Here is a 20,667-nt window from a genome sequence, read left to right as displayed (position 1 = left end):
ATGATCCTGCCTGGTCGAGCTACCCAGCGCCATGTACTTATTTAAGCCTTTGAGTGCCTGCAAAATGGGCTGCTGTTGTTTTTAACACAGGTAAACCCACAGAGCCCTGTGCCCAAGATGGTAATACCCTTGCTCGGCAGCCCAGATCACAAGATGTGTGGGCTCCAATGGAGCAATAGGCCGGAACAGGATACCAAAGCAGGAGAACATACTGTGAAGGAGCGGTCAGTGAGAGACCCTACCAGATGGGAGACCACAGCAGCGGATCAGTGAGAAGATCTGCGTGGGTGCCGATGGCAAGTAAGGCTCCCGAAGGTCCTCGGGTACTGACAACTTCCTGATCATATTGGGAGTTGGGAACCAGGGGTTGAGAAAGGTGAATCAAACACCTGGAGCTCAGGTTCACCACTGGACCGGAAAGTAGACCATGCGACTATGGAGGCTAATCCATGGACAACCAGTGTCTCAAAGGGGACTTTCATTTCCTTCTCTTTCTATTCTTGGTAGGAGCACCAGACCAGTTGAAGCTTTTTGTGTGCCTTTATGGAAAACTTTGTATATTATGTACATGGCAATAAAGGAACATGAACCTGAAAGATTGATTTGATTGACAATCTGTCTGGTGATTGAGGTGACTGGGAGAAGATTGGAGTCGAACAATTTGGGAAAGAAGCCAAGAAACCCTTCGATGCACAGAATGTTGTATAAACTCTGCCACTGACAATTTGAGATTGATTGTTCCCCGATACCCAGGGGAGTTCAGGAATATCAAGTCACACAGCATGATGGGAGGCCCTTCTGTCCACCAGCTCTATATTGGCCATCAAGTGTCTGCTTACTCTAATCCTGCACAATTACCATTTGCTCTCACAGAGGAAACCAAAACCCAAGATAAAGTTCTTGAATGTGGATTAATCAAAGGCAGCTGTGTGCACTATTATCTGTGGAAGTAATTGACTTGGTAGAAAATGGACTGGTTCAGCAAATAGATCTTTATTTTTTTATTTAGAGATCCACACAGTAACAGGTAACAGGCCCTTCCAACCCATGAGCCCATGCCCACCCAAATACACCAATAATCTACAAACCTCATAAGATTTTAGAGCATGGGAGGAAACTGCGGCACTTGGGGGTAAAGCCATCGAGACACGGGGAAAACGTACAGACTCCTGGCAGACAGCAACAAGGTAAAAGTGTGTCGGTAACCGTGCCACCCTCAGAAGGCAGGTGATAAGATGCCTTACGTCGCGGCTGATGATGTGAAAGTGGCTGTGGTCCTATTAGGGAGGGAACACCAGTTGGCTGTCTCTGGGTTTCTCTATTTATGCAAAGGATTAGGCTGTCTTAAAACCTGATGAGAAATTGAAATGCAAAGTATGGCAAATGAAGGCTTCAGAAAACAACACCTATTACAAACGTACTCGTTTGAGTACGTGATATCTTTGTGATTTTTGAGCTGATTAATGTACAACACGCTGTTAACAGTGGACTAATAGCCTCTTGAATCACACCTCAAGAGCCATCAAAGGCTCGTTGTCAGAGCTGGCAGCTGTGCTCCAGATGTTGCCTCTGAATCGGAAGCTTGTAACATTCACTTGGAGGACATGACTTGGGGAACATGTCCTCTGGAGCAAAGTTGATGGAGCTTTTCTCTTTGGAGCAGCAGAGATATACAAGATTATGAGGGGCTTTGGTAGGGTGGACAGCCAGCATCTTTCTCGTGGGGCATTGATAGCAAATACCAGAGGAGATCTGTTTAAAGTAAGTGGTAAAAAGTTGGGGGGATCAGAGAGTGGTGGGTGCTTGCACTGCATTGCCAGGGGGTAGTGGTGGAGGCTGGTACGATAGGGGCTTTCAAATAGATAGGCAGACACAGTAGGTGTAATAAAAATAGAGGGTTATGGGTGTGAGGGAGGAAAGGGTTAGGTTGTTGTGGAGTAGGCATAACATTGTCGGCTCAACAGTAATGTACTATGTTTCAATCTGTGCCCCAGAGACTTCAGAAAATAAACCATGTTGACTTGTCACAGGTCTACCAAGAGAGTGAGCACCATAACTGAACTTTCTTATTAGCTCGGCCATTACTGAAGGCTATTTAGAATCACGCACCCTGAAGGTGTTCGTAGCCCAGACAAGAGATGGGCGGTAGATTTCCTTCCCCTAAGGACAGCAGTGAACAATATTGGTTTCTACAAAATTTCAGAAGCTGCTTTTATTGTTCCAGGTTTATTTAATTCACTGAATTAAAATGGTCCTGCTCTCATGGTGAGATTCAGACAGGTCCCTGGATTAATAAGGCAATAACAGAAAGTAATTCAGTCCTTCAACTGCCACATTTATATCTTTAAAGGCTTCTTGCTGCAAATCCCTCAATCCCTTCCCAATAAAAATAGATTGATTTATAAGGAGGGTTAACATCTGAGTGGAATTTGTGAGGGTCAGGACTTTCACATTGTGCAGAGGGTAAGGAAACGTGTGAAGGTCAGCAAGGGTGTTACGAGCCCAAAGGACCCCAAAACCCAGCAGCAATAGACATTCACCAAGACAAGTAGTTACTTAAACAAAAATTGTTTTTAATTATCTTTAAACATGAAAACAAAATCAAACTTTAACTTATCTCAATTAACTTAACTAACCTTAACCCCCTTCTAATTCTAAGTGCACGTGTATGTAATGTGTGTGTCAATTTAAGAAAAGTTCTTGGGTTCACAGTTCAATCTCACTTCTATTCTTCCAAGTTCACTGGTTGCAGGCAATTCTTATACTGTGCACATAATTTAACATGTTTCAAGTTCACCAGGCTTCAGTGCTCAAAAGGTAAATGTTTACCTCTCAGGAATGTTCTTTGGAGGTTTGCCAAGAGAGATTTGTTGTTCCAGGATTTCCACAACTGAGGTCACCTCAATGTCTTGCTGATGAAACTTGCCCCATCAGGGTTCTCCAGGTGATAACCTCTTTCTTTCAGGCTATCACAGAGTCTCTTTTGGTTCCTCTTATTCCAAGAGAAACGTCAGACAGATAGCACTTCTAGCCACCTGCCGCTCTGGAGCTTTCTGTTTCAGTTCCATCAAGCCTTTCCTACTTGCTTCAGCTGTGACTGTTGAGTCTCTCTCTCTCTCTCTCTCTCTCTTTCTCTCTCTCTCTTTCTCTCTTTCTCTCTCTCTCTCCATCTGAGATACCAACTTCCAGAAAGCCCATGTGACTCTCTTGCCACAAAACCCCCACCTTCTCCAGCAAACAACAGGAGTTATCGTTCTGCTCCCATCTGTTGTCTTAGGTAAACAAAACTTCTCATTTACCTTTGAGTGAGCACCTTGAAGAAAGATCAGAAGCCTTGTAAAAATGTTCAACACAGACGACCTGCCTCTAGTCGATTCATTTGATTACATCATTTCAATTAGCACCTACTTGTGGAATGTGCATAGCATTCTCCATAGTTTCTGTAAAGTTCACTGAATATGAATTATTCAGTATTTCAAATAAGATCTGTTTTAAAGTGTATGTGTATGTAACCTACTCTAATTTTACCAAATTCTCCCAATAATTATCTACATTACAGGGGTAAGAGTTCAAGATCAATGGGATTGTGTGCCAGGTAGGCCATTGTACCAGGGAAGCATATCCTGATGATGGGCTCAAGCCCAAAATATTGGTTATGTATCTTTAACTGTGCTACATAAAGTACACTGATCTGTTGAGTTTCTCCATTGTGTTTTTACTGTAGCAGGGATTTGATTAATTGGAATTGTGTACATGGAAGGTGACAGGCACCAAGGATTTGGGGCAGCGGATTGTGTACAGGGAACATTACAGGCAGAAGGAGTTTAGATCGTGGGATTGTGTACAGGGACTATACAGGCAGAAGGAGTTTGGGTCAGTGGGACACGATATAGGTAGCAGGGGGTTTGCGTCATTGTACTTGTTCATGTTCTTGGACCTAAGGGTGCTGGTCTTCAGGCTTCTGTACCTTCTGCATGAAGGTAGCAGTGATAAGAGGTTATGATCAGGATGGTGGGAGGTCCTTTATGATGTTGACTGACATCTTTTTTTTCCTTTTTTTTTAAAAAATATGGAACGCTTCACGAATTTGCGTGTCATCCTTGTTTGTGGCAAGGCCTCACAAAGATGTTTGATGGGAGGTCGGAGTCTGTGATGGACCTGGCTACGTTTGTTACCTTCTGGAGCTGTTTGCATTCCCAAACCAGACTGTGATGCCACCATTCAGTACACTTTTCACAGGGCACCTGTAGAAGTATTCAATGACATATCAAATCTCCTCAGACTTCATGTGCCTTCTTTACGGTTGCCTTCAAGGTTTTTCAAAATATGAACTCCCAAAAACTTAAAGGTTCTAACCTTCTCCACAGCTGTCCCATCAATGTGGACAGGAGTGTTGTTCCTTGGTCTCTCCTTCCTATCATCAACAATAAGCTAATTGGTCTTGGTGACATTGAGAGCAAGATTGTGGTTCTGGCATGACCCAACAACGTTTTTGTTCTCCATCCTGGATTCTGACTCATCACTTCCTGTTATTCAGGCAACCATGGTGATGTCATCAGCGAGTTTGTTGATTGAGAAGGAGCTGAACTTGGCCGTACAGTGATGTGTGTACGGGGAGTAGAGCTGGGGACTAAGGACACAGCCTTGGGGTCAGTGACAAGGAGGTGATGCTTCTGATCTGCACTGATTGGGGTCTGCCTAAGAGGAAGTTGCAGATTGAGTCCCAGCTCCTTCAACTTTATCATGAGTTTTCCTGGTATGATGGTGAGCTGTAGTCACAGAACAATAGCCTGATGTGGGAGTTCCTGTGGTCCAGGCGATCAAACATGAGGGGAGGGCCAGGGATATGGCATCTGCCATGACAATAGGTCTTTTGAAATGGTTTGCATTAGCACAGCTGTTTTGTCAAAGAGATAAAAGGGCCCTTGTGCATAATCTAATGCCTTTAATCCAAATTATGGCATGCTTAATCAGCATTGATTTGCTTTTTAAAGTTTGGAATGTAAGAGATATGGGGTGAAGTATTTTGCAGATCCCAAGATATGTTTTGTCACACTCTGCTAAATATTACTAAGGTTGATTTCCATTGAATTGGGTGCTTTCAGGAACAATACTTGAATTAGGTTACCGTGAGTTGGAGTCACAAACTCGCATGACCTTCCACTGTTGAGAGGAACGTAGTCCCATCTCAATTCCAAATCAAGCTGGTCATCTTTCTCACCGAGTTCAAATAGAAGGGGGTAATCCGGCTCATTTTAATTCCATTGTCGTCTCAGCCCATTGATCCTCCCAGACTTAACCCACTGATCTAACAGCAAAGACTCTTGTTAACATAGAAAACTTACAGCACGATACAGGCCTTTTGGCCCACAAATTTGTGCCGAACATGTCCCTACTTTAAAAATTGCTGGGATTTCCCATAGCCCTCTATTTTTATTAGCTCCATATACATATCCAAAAGTCTCTTAAAGGACCCTATCGTATCTGCCTCCACTACTGTTGCCAACAGCCCATTCCACACCCCCAACACCCTCTGTGTAAAAAACACCCCTGATATCTTCTCTGTACCCGTGTCCTCTTGTGGCGACCATTTCAGCCCCAGGGTAAAACCCTCTGACTATTTACACAATCAATGTCTCTCATTATCTTAAACATTATCTCTATCAGGTCACCTTTCATCCTCCGCTGCTCCAAAGAGAAAGGCTGAGTTCCCTAAACCAGACAACATCCACATAAATCTCCTCTGCACCCTTTTGTCTGACCAGGGTCCTATATAGCTCCTCAATTCAATTTCACGACTAACGAAGGCAAATGCACCATATGCTTTCTTAACCACGGAATCAACCTGTGTAGCTGCTTTGAGTGACCTATGGACTCAGACCCCAAGATCCCTCTGATCCTCCACACTGCCAATAGTTATACCATTAATATTATATTCTGCCATCATATTTGACTTTCCAAAATGAACCAATTCACACTTATCTGGGTTGAACTCCATCTGTCACTTCTCAGCCCAGCTTTACATCCTATCAATGTCCCAATGTAAACTCCCAACACCCCTCCCCACTATCCACAACATCTCCAACCTTTGTGTCATCAGCAGACTTACTAACCCATCCCTCCACTTCCTCATCCATTTATAAAAATCACGAAGAGTAAGGGTCCAAGAACAGATCCCTGAGACACATTACTTGTCACTGACCTCCATGCAGAATATGACTGGTCTACAACCATTCTTTGCCTTCTGTGGACAAGCCAGTTCCGGATCCACAAAGCAAAGTCCCCTCGGATCCACAAAGCAATGTCGCCTCGGATCCACAAAGCAAAGTCCCCTCGGATCCACAAAGCAAAGTCCCCTCGGATCCACAAAGCAATGTCCCCTCGGATCCACAAAGCAAAGTTCCCTCGGATCCATAAAGCAAAGTCCCCTTGGATCCACAAAGCAAAGTCCCCTTGGATCCACAAAGCAAAGTCCCTTTGGATCCATAAAGCAAAGTCAACTTGGATCCACAAAGCATAGTCCCCTTGGATCCACAAAGCAAAGTCCCCTTGGATCCACAAAGCAAAGTCCCCTTGGATCCATAAAGCAAAGTCCCCTTGGATCCACAAAGCAAAGTCCCCTTGGATCCACAAAGCAAAGTCAGGTATGCAATCAGGTATGCAAGGCATGAGCTGGCCTTGACAACGCCATGCTGACTATTCTAATCGCATTCTACCTCTTCGAATGTTCATAAATCCTGCCTCTCAGGATATTCTCCATCAACTTACCAACCACTGATGTAAGACTCACTGGTCTACAATTTCCTGGGCTATCTCTACTCCCTTTCTTGAATAAAGGAACAACATTTGCAATCTTCTGGTACCTCTCCTGTACCCATTGATGATTCAAAGAGATTCAGCAATCTCCTCCCTCACCTCCCTCACAGTAGTGTGTAGTACATCTCATCCGGACCCAGCAACTTATCCAACTGGAATGCTTTGCAAAAGCACCAGCACATCCTCTCTCTTAATATCTACGTGGTCAAGCTTTTGAGTAGTGGGAGAAAACCGAAGCACCCGGGGAAAACCCACGCAGAGACGGGGAGAGCATACAAACTCCTTACAGACAGCGCTGGATTCAAACCTCGGTCCGTAACAGCTTTGCACTAACCACTAAGCTAGCCATGTTGCCCAATAATCTGGACTGACATCTCAGCGTTACTTTGCTGCCTTCCAGATAAAAGATGTCCCTCCATCGTCTGTTTCGCTCGTTTAATATTCTTCCTCCATCTACAGCAACGGAGACCAGTTATCTTTTCAGTCAATCCTTTGTTATTTGTGGAATCTTGCTGTGCATGGATTTAGGCTGGCACTCCAGTGTTGTACTGAGGGAGGGTTTCACTGTTAGAGATGCTGGCTTTAGGATAAGATGTTCTTTCGGTGCAGTTTGACTATCCCCTCAAGGATCTTACGTGTGGTGCCTGAACCAAACTGTGGGAGTAATGGAGTTCAGCAGGAAAGTCTACTAGACATTGGGATTGGAGTTCAATACACAAATGTGCTGGAGAAACTCAGGAGGTCACGCAGCATCCATAGGAAGTAAAGGGTAACCAATATTTTGGGCCTGAGCCTTTGGTTAAGGTATGTGCAAGAAGTAGGCAGGGGCCTGAATAAAAATGTGGAGGAAGAAAGGGGCTGGGGGGGAGGGGAAGTACAGGCTAACAGATGGGAGGTGATAGGTGGGGCAGGCAGGAGTACAGGCTAATAGGAGGAAATCATTGGTGGATATGGGTGGGAAGATAGAAGAAAAGTGATAGGAAAGGATAATTCTTTGAATGGAGAGAGAGAAGGAGGTAGTAAGCTGGAGGAAAGGAAACAAGGGCATGGGGAGAGACAGAGAGAGGTTTAACAGAAATTGGAGAAGTCAATGTTAATGCTGACTGGTTGGAGAGTGCCCAGATGGAACATCAGGTGTTGTTCCTTCAATTTGCAGGTAGCAGGGCATGAGGAAATGGAGAGACATGGTGGTTCATTAGGTGACAAGTAATCCAGGAGCCTGGACGTTCAACCTGGAGAGAGAGTTCCAATCTCATGACAGTGGCTGTTAATTCTTCTTTGAGGTGGCACAGTGGCACAGCCAGTAGCACAGCTTCAGTAACCCTGTGCATTCCGGACCTTGGTGTTCTCCATGTGGAGTTTTCACGTTCTGACTGTGATCACATGAGCTGCCTCCAGGTGCTCTGGTTTCAACCCACACCCCAAGGATAATTTAATTACCCCTCATATAACTGGGAGGCAGGAGAATTGGGGGAGTTGATGGGGATGTGAAAGGGACTTGGTTGTGGGGAAATGGGACTGATCAATGCTGAGAGAGCTGGCATTGACCAGACGGGCTGAATGGCAGCCTCCTGATTATGAAATGTGAAAATAAATTGGCTACTGTATTTTCTGTGTTACATCAATCAGAATTAAAGTTATTCTTGAATTAGGAAGTTCTTGAAAACATCCTGAGAACAAGAGTGCACAATAAATGTAAGTTTTGTCATGATGTTGGCCATACGACAACATGAGAGTCTATATAGATAAATATTATTTAATTTTCACTTTAATAAACCATTGGTGTTTGAACCTGAAGGTGTCATGCTCATTTCTGGCTCACATTCACCTTGACTATTGCTGCAGTGGGGATCTTGAAGTGACCATCGATTTCCTGACAGAAGTAGACAAGCTGGTGCAGCTGATCGAGTGCCCAATCTTCACATGTGAGTAAATCCGACAGTGCAGCGTGCTCCCAAAAGCCCTGCAGGAGGCCCAGATGTGGAAGTAATGGGGCAGAAGTAACAAGCAGCCGTATTAATCTGAACTCCAGACCAAATTTGCAAGCAGCTTCAAAAAGCTCTTGACTCTACAGAGCAAGGATAACTTTAATGTGTTGAACCTTTTTGTGAGAGCTTCTTATGAGGCCCCTCTGGGTCTGGTGGTTGAAGCAGCCTGGGGTTCATTGACACGGACAAGCTGTGTGTTTTCTCTGGAGGACAGGAACCAACATTACTAATTTCAAAATTAGCCAGGGTTCCCTCCGCCCTGATAGACATTCCCCTCCCATCTTCTGCATTCGCAGACCCAGCATAAAGATGAAAAGGCTCTTTGCTGTGAGTCAAGAAGACCCTCCTCAGCTCTGATGGGCCATTGACACCATCAGAAGAGGAACACCAATAACAACCAAAAAACAAGCCTGCCCCTTAAATTACAATTCCAATCAAATAGGAATCTGACTTCCTGCCTCTCTGAATTAAAAATGGCCTCTGAAACCTCTTGCACTGCAAACAGGGGACCCTCTGGGTGAGTTGGGAGCTGTCCTACTTGAATTATTAATTAAACAAGATGATGGCTGTGGGCACTCAGTCCTAGCCTGAGTGTTCACGTTCCTTCCTCCCTCCCCGTCTCCCTGTTCCCCCCCCCCCCCCCACCAAAGAAAAGCAAGAGGAGAATGATGTTTATAATTCTGGAGCTAGGAAGGACACAGAAAGTAGGCACTGCCTCTCACAAGATGTGGATGTGTGCCACCATTTATTGTCCATCGCCTCTTTGCCCTTTGTACTCAGTGAAGCGTGGACTACATTGGTTTAGTTTATTGTGCTAGGCCTGGTAAGTATGTTACTGAATGAAATGAGCTATCACAGCAACCCTTGATCCCATAGTTGCTGTTTTCTGAGACTAGATTTTTTAACAAAAAATTTCCATATTGTCTTGATTACAGGAAGTTTTATTCCCCAGCTGCCATGCACATGTCCCTCTTGAATAATGGTGAAGAACTTGTGTTCCTAATCCAGCAATGTCAATACGAGGCTACTGTTCCCCATTATGTAACCACTCGTAATAAAGAGGTCTGAATTAATGATCTATCAGGACGGATGGGACATATAAATTCTGTTAGTTTAATAGACATTGACATTAAAAGCTTCGACAGATACTTGGACAGGAAAGGTTTGGAGGGGAATGGGACAGCCAAGTGTGGCTGGCTTAGATATAGAGCATTGGCAGCACAGATGAGTTGGGCCAAAGGTCCTGCTTCCATCTTGGAATCCTGTCACAGTTCCAGATCACGCTTGCTCCACATGGAGCAGAGCTATTCATGAATTAGCTGTGCCTGGGCCTCCATAAACTCAGTTCCTGTGAACACCCTCCCACAAAAAGTAATTGAGGCCAGTTCATTGTGGCCTTCTTGGCTCAAGGGACCAAGGGGCTTGGAGAAAAAGCAGGACTGAAGCTGTCTGATCAGCCATGAGCGTATTGGATAGTGCTGCAGGCACAAGGGGATGAATGGCCTCCTGCACCTATATTTTATGGTTCCTAGGTTTTGAACATCCTAAAACTTTGTGTCCATTGTTCCTTCAACATCCAAGGACATGGGTGTCAGAATTATTTCTATGTTGCTCCTTCAAGCTGAACTCCTTGACCAATATGATATTCCTCCATGCAGCTTTTGTCGGACTGTTTTACTATCCGAGATGCAATAGGTAGATGGAAGTTGCCAGTGTTCATTTTGTCTCCTCTTCTCCATCCCAGATCTGCGACTGCAGCTCCTTGATGTGGAGAACAACCCCTATCTGATCAAGGCCCTGTATGGACTCCTCATGCTGCTGCCTCAGAGCAAGGCCTTCCAGCTTCTCTCCCAGCGGCTGCAGTGTGTGCCCAACCCGGAACTCATGCGAACCACGTGAGTAGCGAGCAGCGTCCCCGTTCATGGCCCGCGCCTTATCAGGACAACTGGACCTGGTGGGACAGGGTGTGCAACATGGCTCACACTGGGAGAAGGTGCAGTGAGGACATCTATGTCTTCCAGTTGCTCCCTACCCACGTTTAATTCATTCTCCTTTTCCCTCCCTTGGTTTCCCTCACATCACCTGCCACTTATCCAGCCTGAGATGCCAATCAGAGGTTCTACCCCCTTCTCAATGCTGTTTTTAAATTGCATTCAAAGAAACACTGGATGACTTTTTATTTGAACTCCCCCTTGATTTGGCCTTCCTCCCCAAATCTGTCCCCTCTTCCTGTGAAGAAAGGTGTGCCCTTTCTCCTCTGTGCGTTTCACTGCCACTAAGAGAGTGTATATTTGGAACTCTTTCCCCCGACCCAATGGCTCACAAAGTCAACTCTCTTCGACGAGCCTGTGCTTTTCTCTCTGCTCAATGACTTGCATGTGACAGTCAATCCCAGTTGATTGCAGGCCCCAGCATTAAATTGGAAGCTCCATCCTTTGCACTGATTCACAATGATGCCTCCATTAAATCAAGGAAGCAGAATGATTAAAATGGACCATTGACAAACTGAACAGAGGCTAGATTTATATATCGCAGAGATGATTATTGCACTAGTTCAATTAGGACTCAGATAAATCTGTGAAAGTGGGCTTGACTGTTCTGTTTTAAAATTTAGCATATGCATGTAGGGATAGATTTGAGTCATAACTGGGTCTCCAATGTTCAAACTTCTGATCTGCCAGACACACTTTTGTGTATGCTTTATGTGGAGGGAATATTGTAAATAAATACAGAAGAAGTTGCCCTGTTCAGGAGTTTGGCCATCTGGGGTAAAACCCCTACACACCGATGGGTGTAAGTGCAAACTTGGTTTCATTTGCGTGGAGGAGCAGTTCCTCATAACTAATCGCTGTTTCCTGGGATGCCTACCCTGAAGAACTTATCCTCCTGTCTTCAAAGGGAGTTCTGTGAGGGTTTCTCTCACTGCTCCCCTTCTGATATCCCTGCTGCTTTCCAGCTCATTGACTTTTTATTTCAGCAACTGCCTGTTTTTCTGTTTCACCTGACAACGGGCCCAGGCCCAAAACATTGGTTACCCCCCTTCAGTTCCTGTGGATGCTACATGACCTGCTGAGTTTCTCCAGCACGTTTGTTTGTTGCACATCTAATCCTCTGCTCAGTGCCAGAGTGGGAACTGACAGTGCACACTGAGGTGAGGTGGGGAACTGTGCAGCAGGGCTGGTTTGCTGTGTGGGTGCATCATACCCTCAGCACAGAGGTAAATACTTGGAGCCTTCTTGCATCACATCTGAATATTATCATGCATGTCTTCTCTTGTGTTACAGAAAGAAATTTTCAAAAGAAGTTAAGTTTTAATTGCATAAACCACCACCACTGACAAGGGTTCTTTCACAAGCATTCCTCTGAATGGTTTTGTGGCCAAATTTGTGGATGACACCAAGATAGGTGGCAGAGTAGGAAGTGGAGTAGAAACCATGAAGTTGCAGAAGGGTATAGACAGGTTAGGAGACTGAGCAAAATTATGGCAGATGAGATTTAACATAGAGAAATGTACAGTTGTACATTTTGGCAATGGAAATAAACAGACAGAATACTATTTGGATGGGGTGAAAATTCAGACCTCAGATGTGCAAAGGGACCTGGGTGTCCTCGTGCAGGGAAACCTAAAAGTTAATGACCAGTTGAAATTGGTAGTGAAGAAAGCGAGTAATATGTTGGCATTCGTTTCAAGAGGAATACTGTACAAGAGTAAAGAGGCGTTGATGCGGCTCTATGGGGCACTGGTGAGACCTCATTTGTAGAACTGTACAGTTTTGGGCCCCCTATCTTAGAAAGGATGTGATGTTGTTGGAGAGGATGCAGAGATTTACTAGGATGATTCCCGGAATGCAGGGGCTAACGTACAAGGAGTGTTTGGCAGCTCTTGGGTTGTATTCATTGGAGTATAGGAGAATGAGAGGAGATCTCATAGAGGCATTTCGTATTTTGAAAGGTTTAGATAGGTGGATGCAATAAGATGTTTCCCTTGGTGGGTGAATTGAGGACAAGGAGTCATAGTCTGAAAATTAGAGGTTACCCATATAAAAGAGAGATTAGAAAGAACTTCTTTAGCCAGAGGGTCGTGGATCTGTGGAACTCACTGTATGCAGTGGAAGCCAGATCACTAGGAGTATTTAAACAAGAAATAGACAAGTGTCCCATTAGTGAGGGCATGAAGGGATATGGGGGAAAGGCCGGAAATTGGAACCAGTGTAGAATAGCTTAGTGTAGGTTTACGGAACAGACTCGATGGGCCTAGTGGCCTGGTTCTGTTCCTTTGTCTTGTGATCTTGTAAACAACAGGACAATTACTAAGTGGTGTCACAACATTAGTGAATAAAATCAACCAGTGTAGGAAAAAATGAATTAGTAAATAAAAATCAATTCATTAATAATCAGTAAAAATAAGGGATTTCTTTATTTAATTAGCTCTCTGCATTTAAGAGGAAGTATATATGTTTGATTGATACAACTCCCTGTATTTTCATCTCTTCAATTCAATGCAGTTGCTGTTTTAGAAAATTGTGGCAGTCATTCAATGCAATAGAAGCAGAGTCCGGCCATTGAAACCCGGGGAATTAGCCCCAATTAACTGACCAACTCCCTGTGCTTTTTTGGAGAGTGGGAGGACACCGGAGCATCCAAAGGAAATCGGGGAGAACATACAGAGAGCGCCAGATTCAAACCCAAGTCGCTGGCCCTGTAAGAGTGTTGCACTGACCACGACACTAACTCTGCAGCCCAGAAATCAGTCACAGCAGGATTTGAATATTGAAAGGAGTATGCAGAGAAAGTTAAAGATGGATAAAAATGGCTAATCCATACTCGTGGAACAGAGTCTTAGAATTGAATCATCGATGAACAAGAAAGGCTATCTTATCTGGGAAGAAGCCACAGGAGTTAAGCATTGCTTTAAGGTACAACGACAATTCAGGTGATCCTCATGGAAGTGTGGGAAGATCAAGTCTGTGCACACAAAATATTGGAAGCTGGTGTGAGCAGGGGGAAGAATTATTTCTCTACCAATTTCTTGCCCTTCACTTCATTTGCAAATGTAGATCCTTGAAGGAGTTGTTGAACACCCATTAGGGCTGGAAAGTCTAGCTGGTTTTATTTACCTTTCTCACTTCCTTGAGCACTGAAGCTGGTTTATTGCATGCAAGAAGTTAACTAGTCTACTCCCTGGTTTGCCTCGCTGTTTCCAACATACACTGGGGAAATCTAGTGCTTGCTCAGATCTGGTGTTCAAACCCTTGAGGTCAAATGGAAGTGTGGATAAACTAAGAATGCTTAATGGCAAAAATACTTGGCACCAAAAATTGGTTAACATCTTGGTCTGGTTAACATTCTTAATGTTGTGTAATCTACATGATATAGAAAGCTCAGGTTCCAATGAGTTTGATGCCAGGGGAACGACAGAGAATATTCATCATCGGACAGTGGGTATCATGTGGACAAGAGGCAGCAGGGCCTTTATTGAAGGGAGTGAATTTAGAATGTGATAGTAAAGCTGAAAATCTAATGCTGGAAAGTGATCAAAGGCTGGAACCGCCTCCTTCAATGGTATCTTGTAGAAGGCATTTGGAATGTTGGCCTTCATAAATCGGAGTATTGAATTCAAGAGTTGGGATGTTATGATGAAATTGAACAAAACATTGGTGAGGCCAAGTTTGGAATACTGTGTGCAGTTTTGGTCACCGAATTATAGGAAGGATATAAACAAAATAGAGAGAGTGCAGAGAAGGTTCACGAGAATATTGACAGGATATCAGGGTTTGAGTTACAGAGAAAGGTTGAGCAGCCTGGGGCTTTTTTCTCTGGAGCGTAGAAGATTGAGGGGGGATTTGATGGAGGTGTTCAAGATTTTAAAAGGGACAGAGAGAGTCAACGTAGATAGGCTTTTTCAATTAAGAGTGGGAGATATTCAAACCAGAGGCCATGGTTTGAGATTGAAGGGGGAAAATTATAAGGGGAACATGAGGGGAAATTTCTTCACGCAAAGGGCGGTTGGGATGTGGAATAAGCTTCCGGCAGAGGTGGTTGAAGCAAGGACGTTATTTACATTTAAGGAAAGACTGGATAATTACATGGAGGGGAGAGGATTGGAGGGGTATGGACCAGGTACTGGTCAGTGGGACTAGGAGGGTGGGGATTTGTTCCAGCATGGACTAGTAGGGCCAAACTGGCCTGTTCTGTGCTTTATATGGTTAATATGGTTGTATTCCTTCAATGGGGGAAAAGAGGGAAAACAGAGGCTCTGCTGTGTTGTTCCAATCAGCTGTGGTGTTCCTTGGTGAACACCAGTGAGGAAAGGAATCTTCTCAGTCCAATTGTGCAGAAAGAGTAAAATCTGAACCATTCACCTGCTGGTTGTCACCTTTGGATTGTGAAGGCTCTTCCATGAATGCTCATTAGCTCACTGCATGAAGAGAATCCTCTATGCCAAAGGTTCCTCATAGCGAGCTTGTTGAAAATTCCCTGGATGAAGGGTTTTGGGCCAAAACCTCGACCATTCTTTTTCTTCCACTGATCCTCAAAGTTCCTCCAGAAGATTCTAGTATCTGCAACCTCCTGTGTGACTCCTAATAGTCACACTCAGTCATAAGGCCCTGTGTTGGGGGCCATGAAGCTCTGAACCCAGAACTGCAGTCCAAACCAGTGCCGCAAGTTCGTTCGTAAATTTTTCAATGTAAACATTTTGGGTTAGGACCAGTCACGGAAAGGTCACGACTGTCTGTTTCTCTCCGTGAATGCTGCCTGAGTCACTCCAGCTTCTCATTGTTTGTGTGAAGATTCCAGTATCTGCAGTCCATGTGCTGCCCCCGTCAGCTCGTTGTACAGAATATCAGGGTAACAAGGTACAGATTCACCATGGGTTGCGAACTCTTTGTTTGAGATGCCACCCTGTTGGAGCACTGGGATAACGTTCCCTGTTACCGGCATGGACTTGAAGGGCTGAGATGGCCTGTTTCCATGCCATAAACTGTTATATGTTATATGGTTATAGATCATGGAGGAGTGTGCTTGCCCTACACAGGGCCAATATGCTGTGCATCTCAGATGTCAAGCTGCTCGTGGATCCCTTGGAAAAGTGTCTTTGTGCCTTTGACCTTGATACAAACAGCCCTTGGCACCGTATGAAGGCTGTGACCTACCACTCATTGACCCAGCTCAGGACTGAAAGGATGGTGATGCTCCAAGCTGCTCTGATGCTGATACATCACCCTCACCTTCTTTATCCCAAGCCCCCACTTGGTATCGTAGTAAGCCACTGCTTTCGTTCATTGATTTTCTCGCTCACTCTCCCCAACCCGTTCCTCCCACTGCTTGGAACTGTTCCTATTCTGTTACATACCTTCGCACTTTCTGTTGCTTAGGGTGTCAATACTGCCTTTTGACTGAACACCAGTAATTAATATTTGAAGAGATCATCCAAATGCTGTCAGGTTAATGTTCTTGAAGAGAACAGATCTTTGTTAATATATTTTTCATCACCCGCAATGATTACAATAATCTATGTGTGAGAATGGAGCTTTCTCAGTCGACAAAAGCTGCAGTTAAGTAACATTAATTACATTTAATTTCCTAACCTCCTGAACTAACAGCAGAGGTCCACCTCCTTGTCACTAAAACTGCCACATGCAGCGCTCTGGAATTCATTTATCACTCTGACAAAAATTTATGTGGTGAATTTGTTCTTTTCATTCCCCAGCGTTATGAAGATAGAGATGGTAATTAAACAGCTTGATTCTATTATGATTTGAGATGAGAAAAAAATCCCATATTCATTGTGGGATCCCTTGGGAACATTTCTACATTCCATTAGGAGAAGGCCAATTTGAGCAGCGATGGGAGATGTTGCTGTGCTTTGTTTTGTAGTCTGGTGAAGTAATCACTACACTAAATTTGGCAGTCCTTGGGGAAGAGAAGGAGTGCAGCCTGTGAGAGATCTGGCACAGCTGATGGAAAATGTCTGCCTATCCTCCCAGTTACTATAATAAAAGGATTGTAATTTCCGCCAGAGCGATCTTACTCAAAATTCTTCGTCCCTATTTAGTTTTAATGTGTATCGTATAATACACTGCACTTCATCTTTGTTGAAATAACTACACAAGGGTGGGTAAGGGAGGGTAGTGTTCACAGTTTGCATCTACTTTTCAAACTGCCTTTTTGCACCTTGACATTTCTCCTACACCTCCCCCCACCCAAACCCCGAGCCCTTCCACCCCTCCCCACTGTGAATGCACCAGCTGCTGATTGTCTGGGTATGAGACCCTGCTCGTTTAACAAGATGAGCCTGCCCTTGCTTGCTTCAGATTCCAGTGAGAGAGTTTTCCTTTCTCACATTACGGAGCTAAAAATAGCAGCTGGAATAAGCCCCAGGAAATTCCAGACAGAGAAAACAATCTGATCCATTCCTTAACCTGCACCTTCCACAAACTCTAATTCCATGGAGATTCTTCAACACACTTAATTCCCCTGGTTAAAGGACATTGGCCTTTTTACCCCTTCCATCTGTGGAGAGCCAAGCAAAACCCCACAGGGGTCGGAGTAACCTCAAATTCTGTGTGATTCGCATCTTCAATCGGTTTCAGTTTTGATGAGATATTTCTCTATTTTAAGGCTCTCTGCGCTCCTCAAGACACCTATTAACTTTTGTTTCTCGACCCCTCCCCCCCCAGCAGTTCCCTTCTGTTTTTGTTTAATTGTCACATTATGTAATGAGAAGGGTTTTTCTCTAAGCTACCTCCACAGATTAGCCCCTATCCTGCTCTTCCCATCCTCTCCTCTTTACACTAGCTTCTCTTTTCTACATTCTTAGTCTCGATGAAAAGCATTGACCATTCTTTCTCTCCCACTGGTGCTACTTTACCCGTTGAGTTCCTCCAGCGATTGCGTTTAGCTTCCGATTCCACCATCTGCGGCCTCCTGAGTGGGGCTCCAGTCTGGAACATTAATTGATTCTCTCTCTACTGGAGCTTCCCTGAGGTTATTTCTATCATTTTCTGATGTATTTCATGGAAAGTTCTCTCTTCAGAGTAATGGTCCTGCTGATTGAAGTCTCCAGAATTTTTTTTAAAAGAATAGGACGTTTAGAAAAGGATAAGAACTTCAACAATGTGAGAAGGCTGCCGAACACGAGACTGAACACATGAATGCACGCAGTGTTTGAAACAAGGAAGATCTGCTAAAACCACAGTTAGAAATGGACAGAGCAAAGACTTGACTGAAGGAGGATCACTGCTGGGAGCTTAACCAAAGATACCGTATATATTTGTGTAATAGTCAATCCAGTGTAATAGTCAACCCCCCCTATTTTTGGCCCGGGCCACACGCCCAGCTGAGTTCCCGATGCCCCGACCGCCGCCAATCTGAGCTCCCGACGCCCTGACCACCCACCCATCCGAGCTTCTGACACCCCGATCGCAGATCTCGCTCCGGCCACCAGACCTCCCGACGCTCTGGCCACAGACTGCTAGGCCCCAGCCACCTGCCCACCGGAGCTCCCAACGCCCCAAGCTCCTGAGATCCCTAACACGGACTTACCACCCAGTCTCAGCCATCTGAGCACTCAATGCCCTGAACAACACAGGTACTTACCACAATCAAAAGTATGACCTGTGTAAAAGTTGACCCCCCCCCCCCAACTTTAACCCGAAAAATTGGTCCAAAAAACTCAACTATTACACATAGATCGTATGCATCCCATCGAACAAACAGGTAGGTGGGAAGAGGGAGTAAGATGGTTCTGTTAGTAAAAAATGAAATTAAATCCTTCACGAGAAGTAACATAGGATCAGAAGATGTAGAATCCTTGTGGATAAGAGTTGAGAAGCTGCAAGGACAGAAAGACTTTGATGGAAGCTACACACTGACCTCCAAATAGTAGCCAAGATGTAGGGTGCAAATGACAACAGGAGTTTGAGAAGACATGTAAAAAAAGCAATATTGCAGTGGTCAATATGTAGGCACACTGAGAAATCAGGTTGGAGAAGGAATTTGTGGAATGTCGACGAGATGGCTGTTTAGAGGAGCCTCTGGTTAAGTCAAGGATAAAATGTAATTCTGGAGTTGGGGCCGTGCAATGAACCAGATTGGATTATAACGTAAAGAAACCCTGAGGAGGTAGTGATCATAATATGTTTGAATTCACTCTACAGTTTGAGAGGGAGATGCTGAAGTCAGATGTGTCAGTGTTATTATTGGGTAAAGGTAACTACGGAGGCATGAGAGAGGATCTGGCCAAAGTTGATTGGAGGGGTACCCCAGCTGGGAAGGTGGTAGGACAGAAATGGCAAGAGTTTCTGGCTACAATTCAAATTATTGAACTGAATAGGTATTTTGTACATCTTCACTGTGGAAGACACACGCGACGTGCCAAAAATTCGAGAGAGTACAGGGATAGAAGTAAGTGTCATCATTATTACCAAGGAGAAGGTGCTTGGGAACCAGAAGGGACTGAAGGTGGACAAGTCATCTGGACTAGATGAACTGCACCCATGGAGAAGGAAAGAAAGATTGTGAGCGCACTAATAATGATCTTTCAAGAATCACTAGAGTCGGGAGTGGTTCCAGAGGACTGGAAAATTACAAATGTCATTCCTCTACTTAAGAAGGGAGAGAGACAAAATACATGGTTCGTCTGACTTCAGTTGCAGGAAAGATTCTAGTGTCTATTATTAAGGATGAGGTTTCGGGGTACGAAAGCACAAGATGAAAAGGATAGAAGTCAGCCTGGTTCCCTTCAGGGGAGATCTTGCCTAATTACTCTGTTGGAATTCTTTGAAGAAGTAACGAGCAGGATGGACAAAAGAGAGTCAATGGATGTTGTTTATTTAGATTTTCAGAAAACCTTTGACAAGGTGCCACATGTGAGCCTTCTAAAATAAAATAAGGTGAGACTGTGGATAGAAAGATGAGCTGAGTGATAGGGTAAAGAGAGGGAATCAAGGAGGCCTTTCCTGGCTGGCTGCTGGTGATAAATGGCATTCAGCAGGGATTGTATTGTGACCGCTGCTTTTCACGCTCTACATAAATGATTTAGATTATGGAATTGATGGCTCTGTGGCCAGGTTTGCACAGGATACAAAGACAAGTGGACAGGTTGGGCAAAGAAGTGGAAGATAGAATGCAGCATGCTCTTTGGTTGCATGAATAAAGTCTATAGAGAATTCAGAAAGCAGAGGTCCAAATGGACTTGGCAATCTTGGTGCATGATTCCCTAGAGGTTCATTTGCAGGTTAATCCAGTAGCAAGGAAGGCAAATAAATGCAATGTTAGCATTCATTTTGAATGAACTAGAATATAAAAGCAACATTGAGGCATTATCAGGCAATGGTTGAACCACATTTGGAATACGGTGAGCAGTTTTGGACCCCATTTCTAATGTTCTGGTGTTGGAGAGGGTCCAGAGTGATCTTGGACACAAGGGAATTAATGTATGAGGGGTCTTTGATGACTCTGGGTGTGTCCTCACTGGTTTTTTGAAGGGTGAAGGGGGAGGACCTCCTTGAAACATACAGAATATTAAAAGGACTAGATTGAGTAGACATGAAGAATATGTTTTCAGTTATGAGAGAGTCTAGGACCAGAGGGCACAACCCCAAAACAAAAGGGTGTCCCTTTGGTGCAGGAATGAGGAGAAATTTAAAAACACAAAATGCTGGAGAAACTCAGCTAGTCAAACTGTCCTTTATGTTCTCTTTGGCTTGGCTTCGCGGACGAAGATTTATGGAGGGGGTAAAAAGTCCACGTCAGCTGCAGGCTCGTTTGTGGCTGACAAGTCCGATGCGGGACAGGCAGACACGATTGCAGCGGTTGCAAGGGAAAATTGGTTGGTTGGGGTTGGGTGTTGGGTTTTTCC

The 20,667-nt window shown here is 44.4% G+C and overlaps 1 protein-coding gene across 7 annotated transcripts in view; it reads left to right on the top strand.

The window, feature by feature from the left end:
• The window catches only part of vac14 (vac14 homolog (S. cerevisiae)), a 416,406-nt gene that overhangs the window by 349,252 nt on the left and 46,487 nt on the right, over window positions 1–20,667 (top strand). For 6 of the 7 annotated variants that reach the window (XM_069901003.1, XM_069900996.1, XM_069900997.1 and 3 more), the window contains 2 exons: window positions 8,662–8,741; window positions 10,549–10,699. In XM_069901003.1, coding sequence (XP_069757104.1) covers window positions 8,662–8,741; window positions 10,549–10,699 — 231 coding nt within the window. Of the gene's footprint in view, window positions 1–8,661; window positions 8,742–10,548; window positions 10,700–16,515; window positions 16,780–20,667 lie in introns of those variants that run through there. The other variant, XM_069900999.1, reaches the window with a different exon arrangement.

The sequence above is a fragment of the Narcine bancroftii genome, chromosome 10 (assembly GCF_036971445.1).
Source record: "Narcine bancroftii isolate sNarBan1 chromosome 10, sNarBan1.hap1, whole genome shotgun sequence".
Classification (NCBI taxonomy): domain Eukaryota; kingdom Metazoa; phylum Chordata; class Chondrichthyes; order Torpediniformes; family Narcinidae; genus Narcine; species Narcine bancroftii.
The sequence above is the reverse complement of the archived record's forward strand: the minus strand, read 5'-3'. Positions and strand labels throughout refer to the sequence as shown.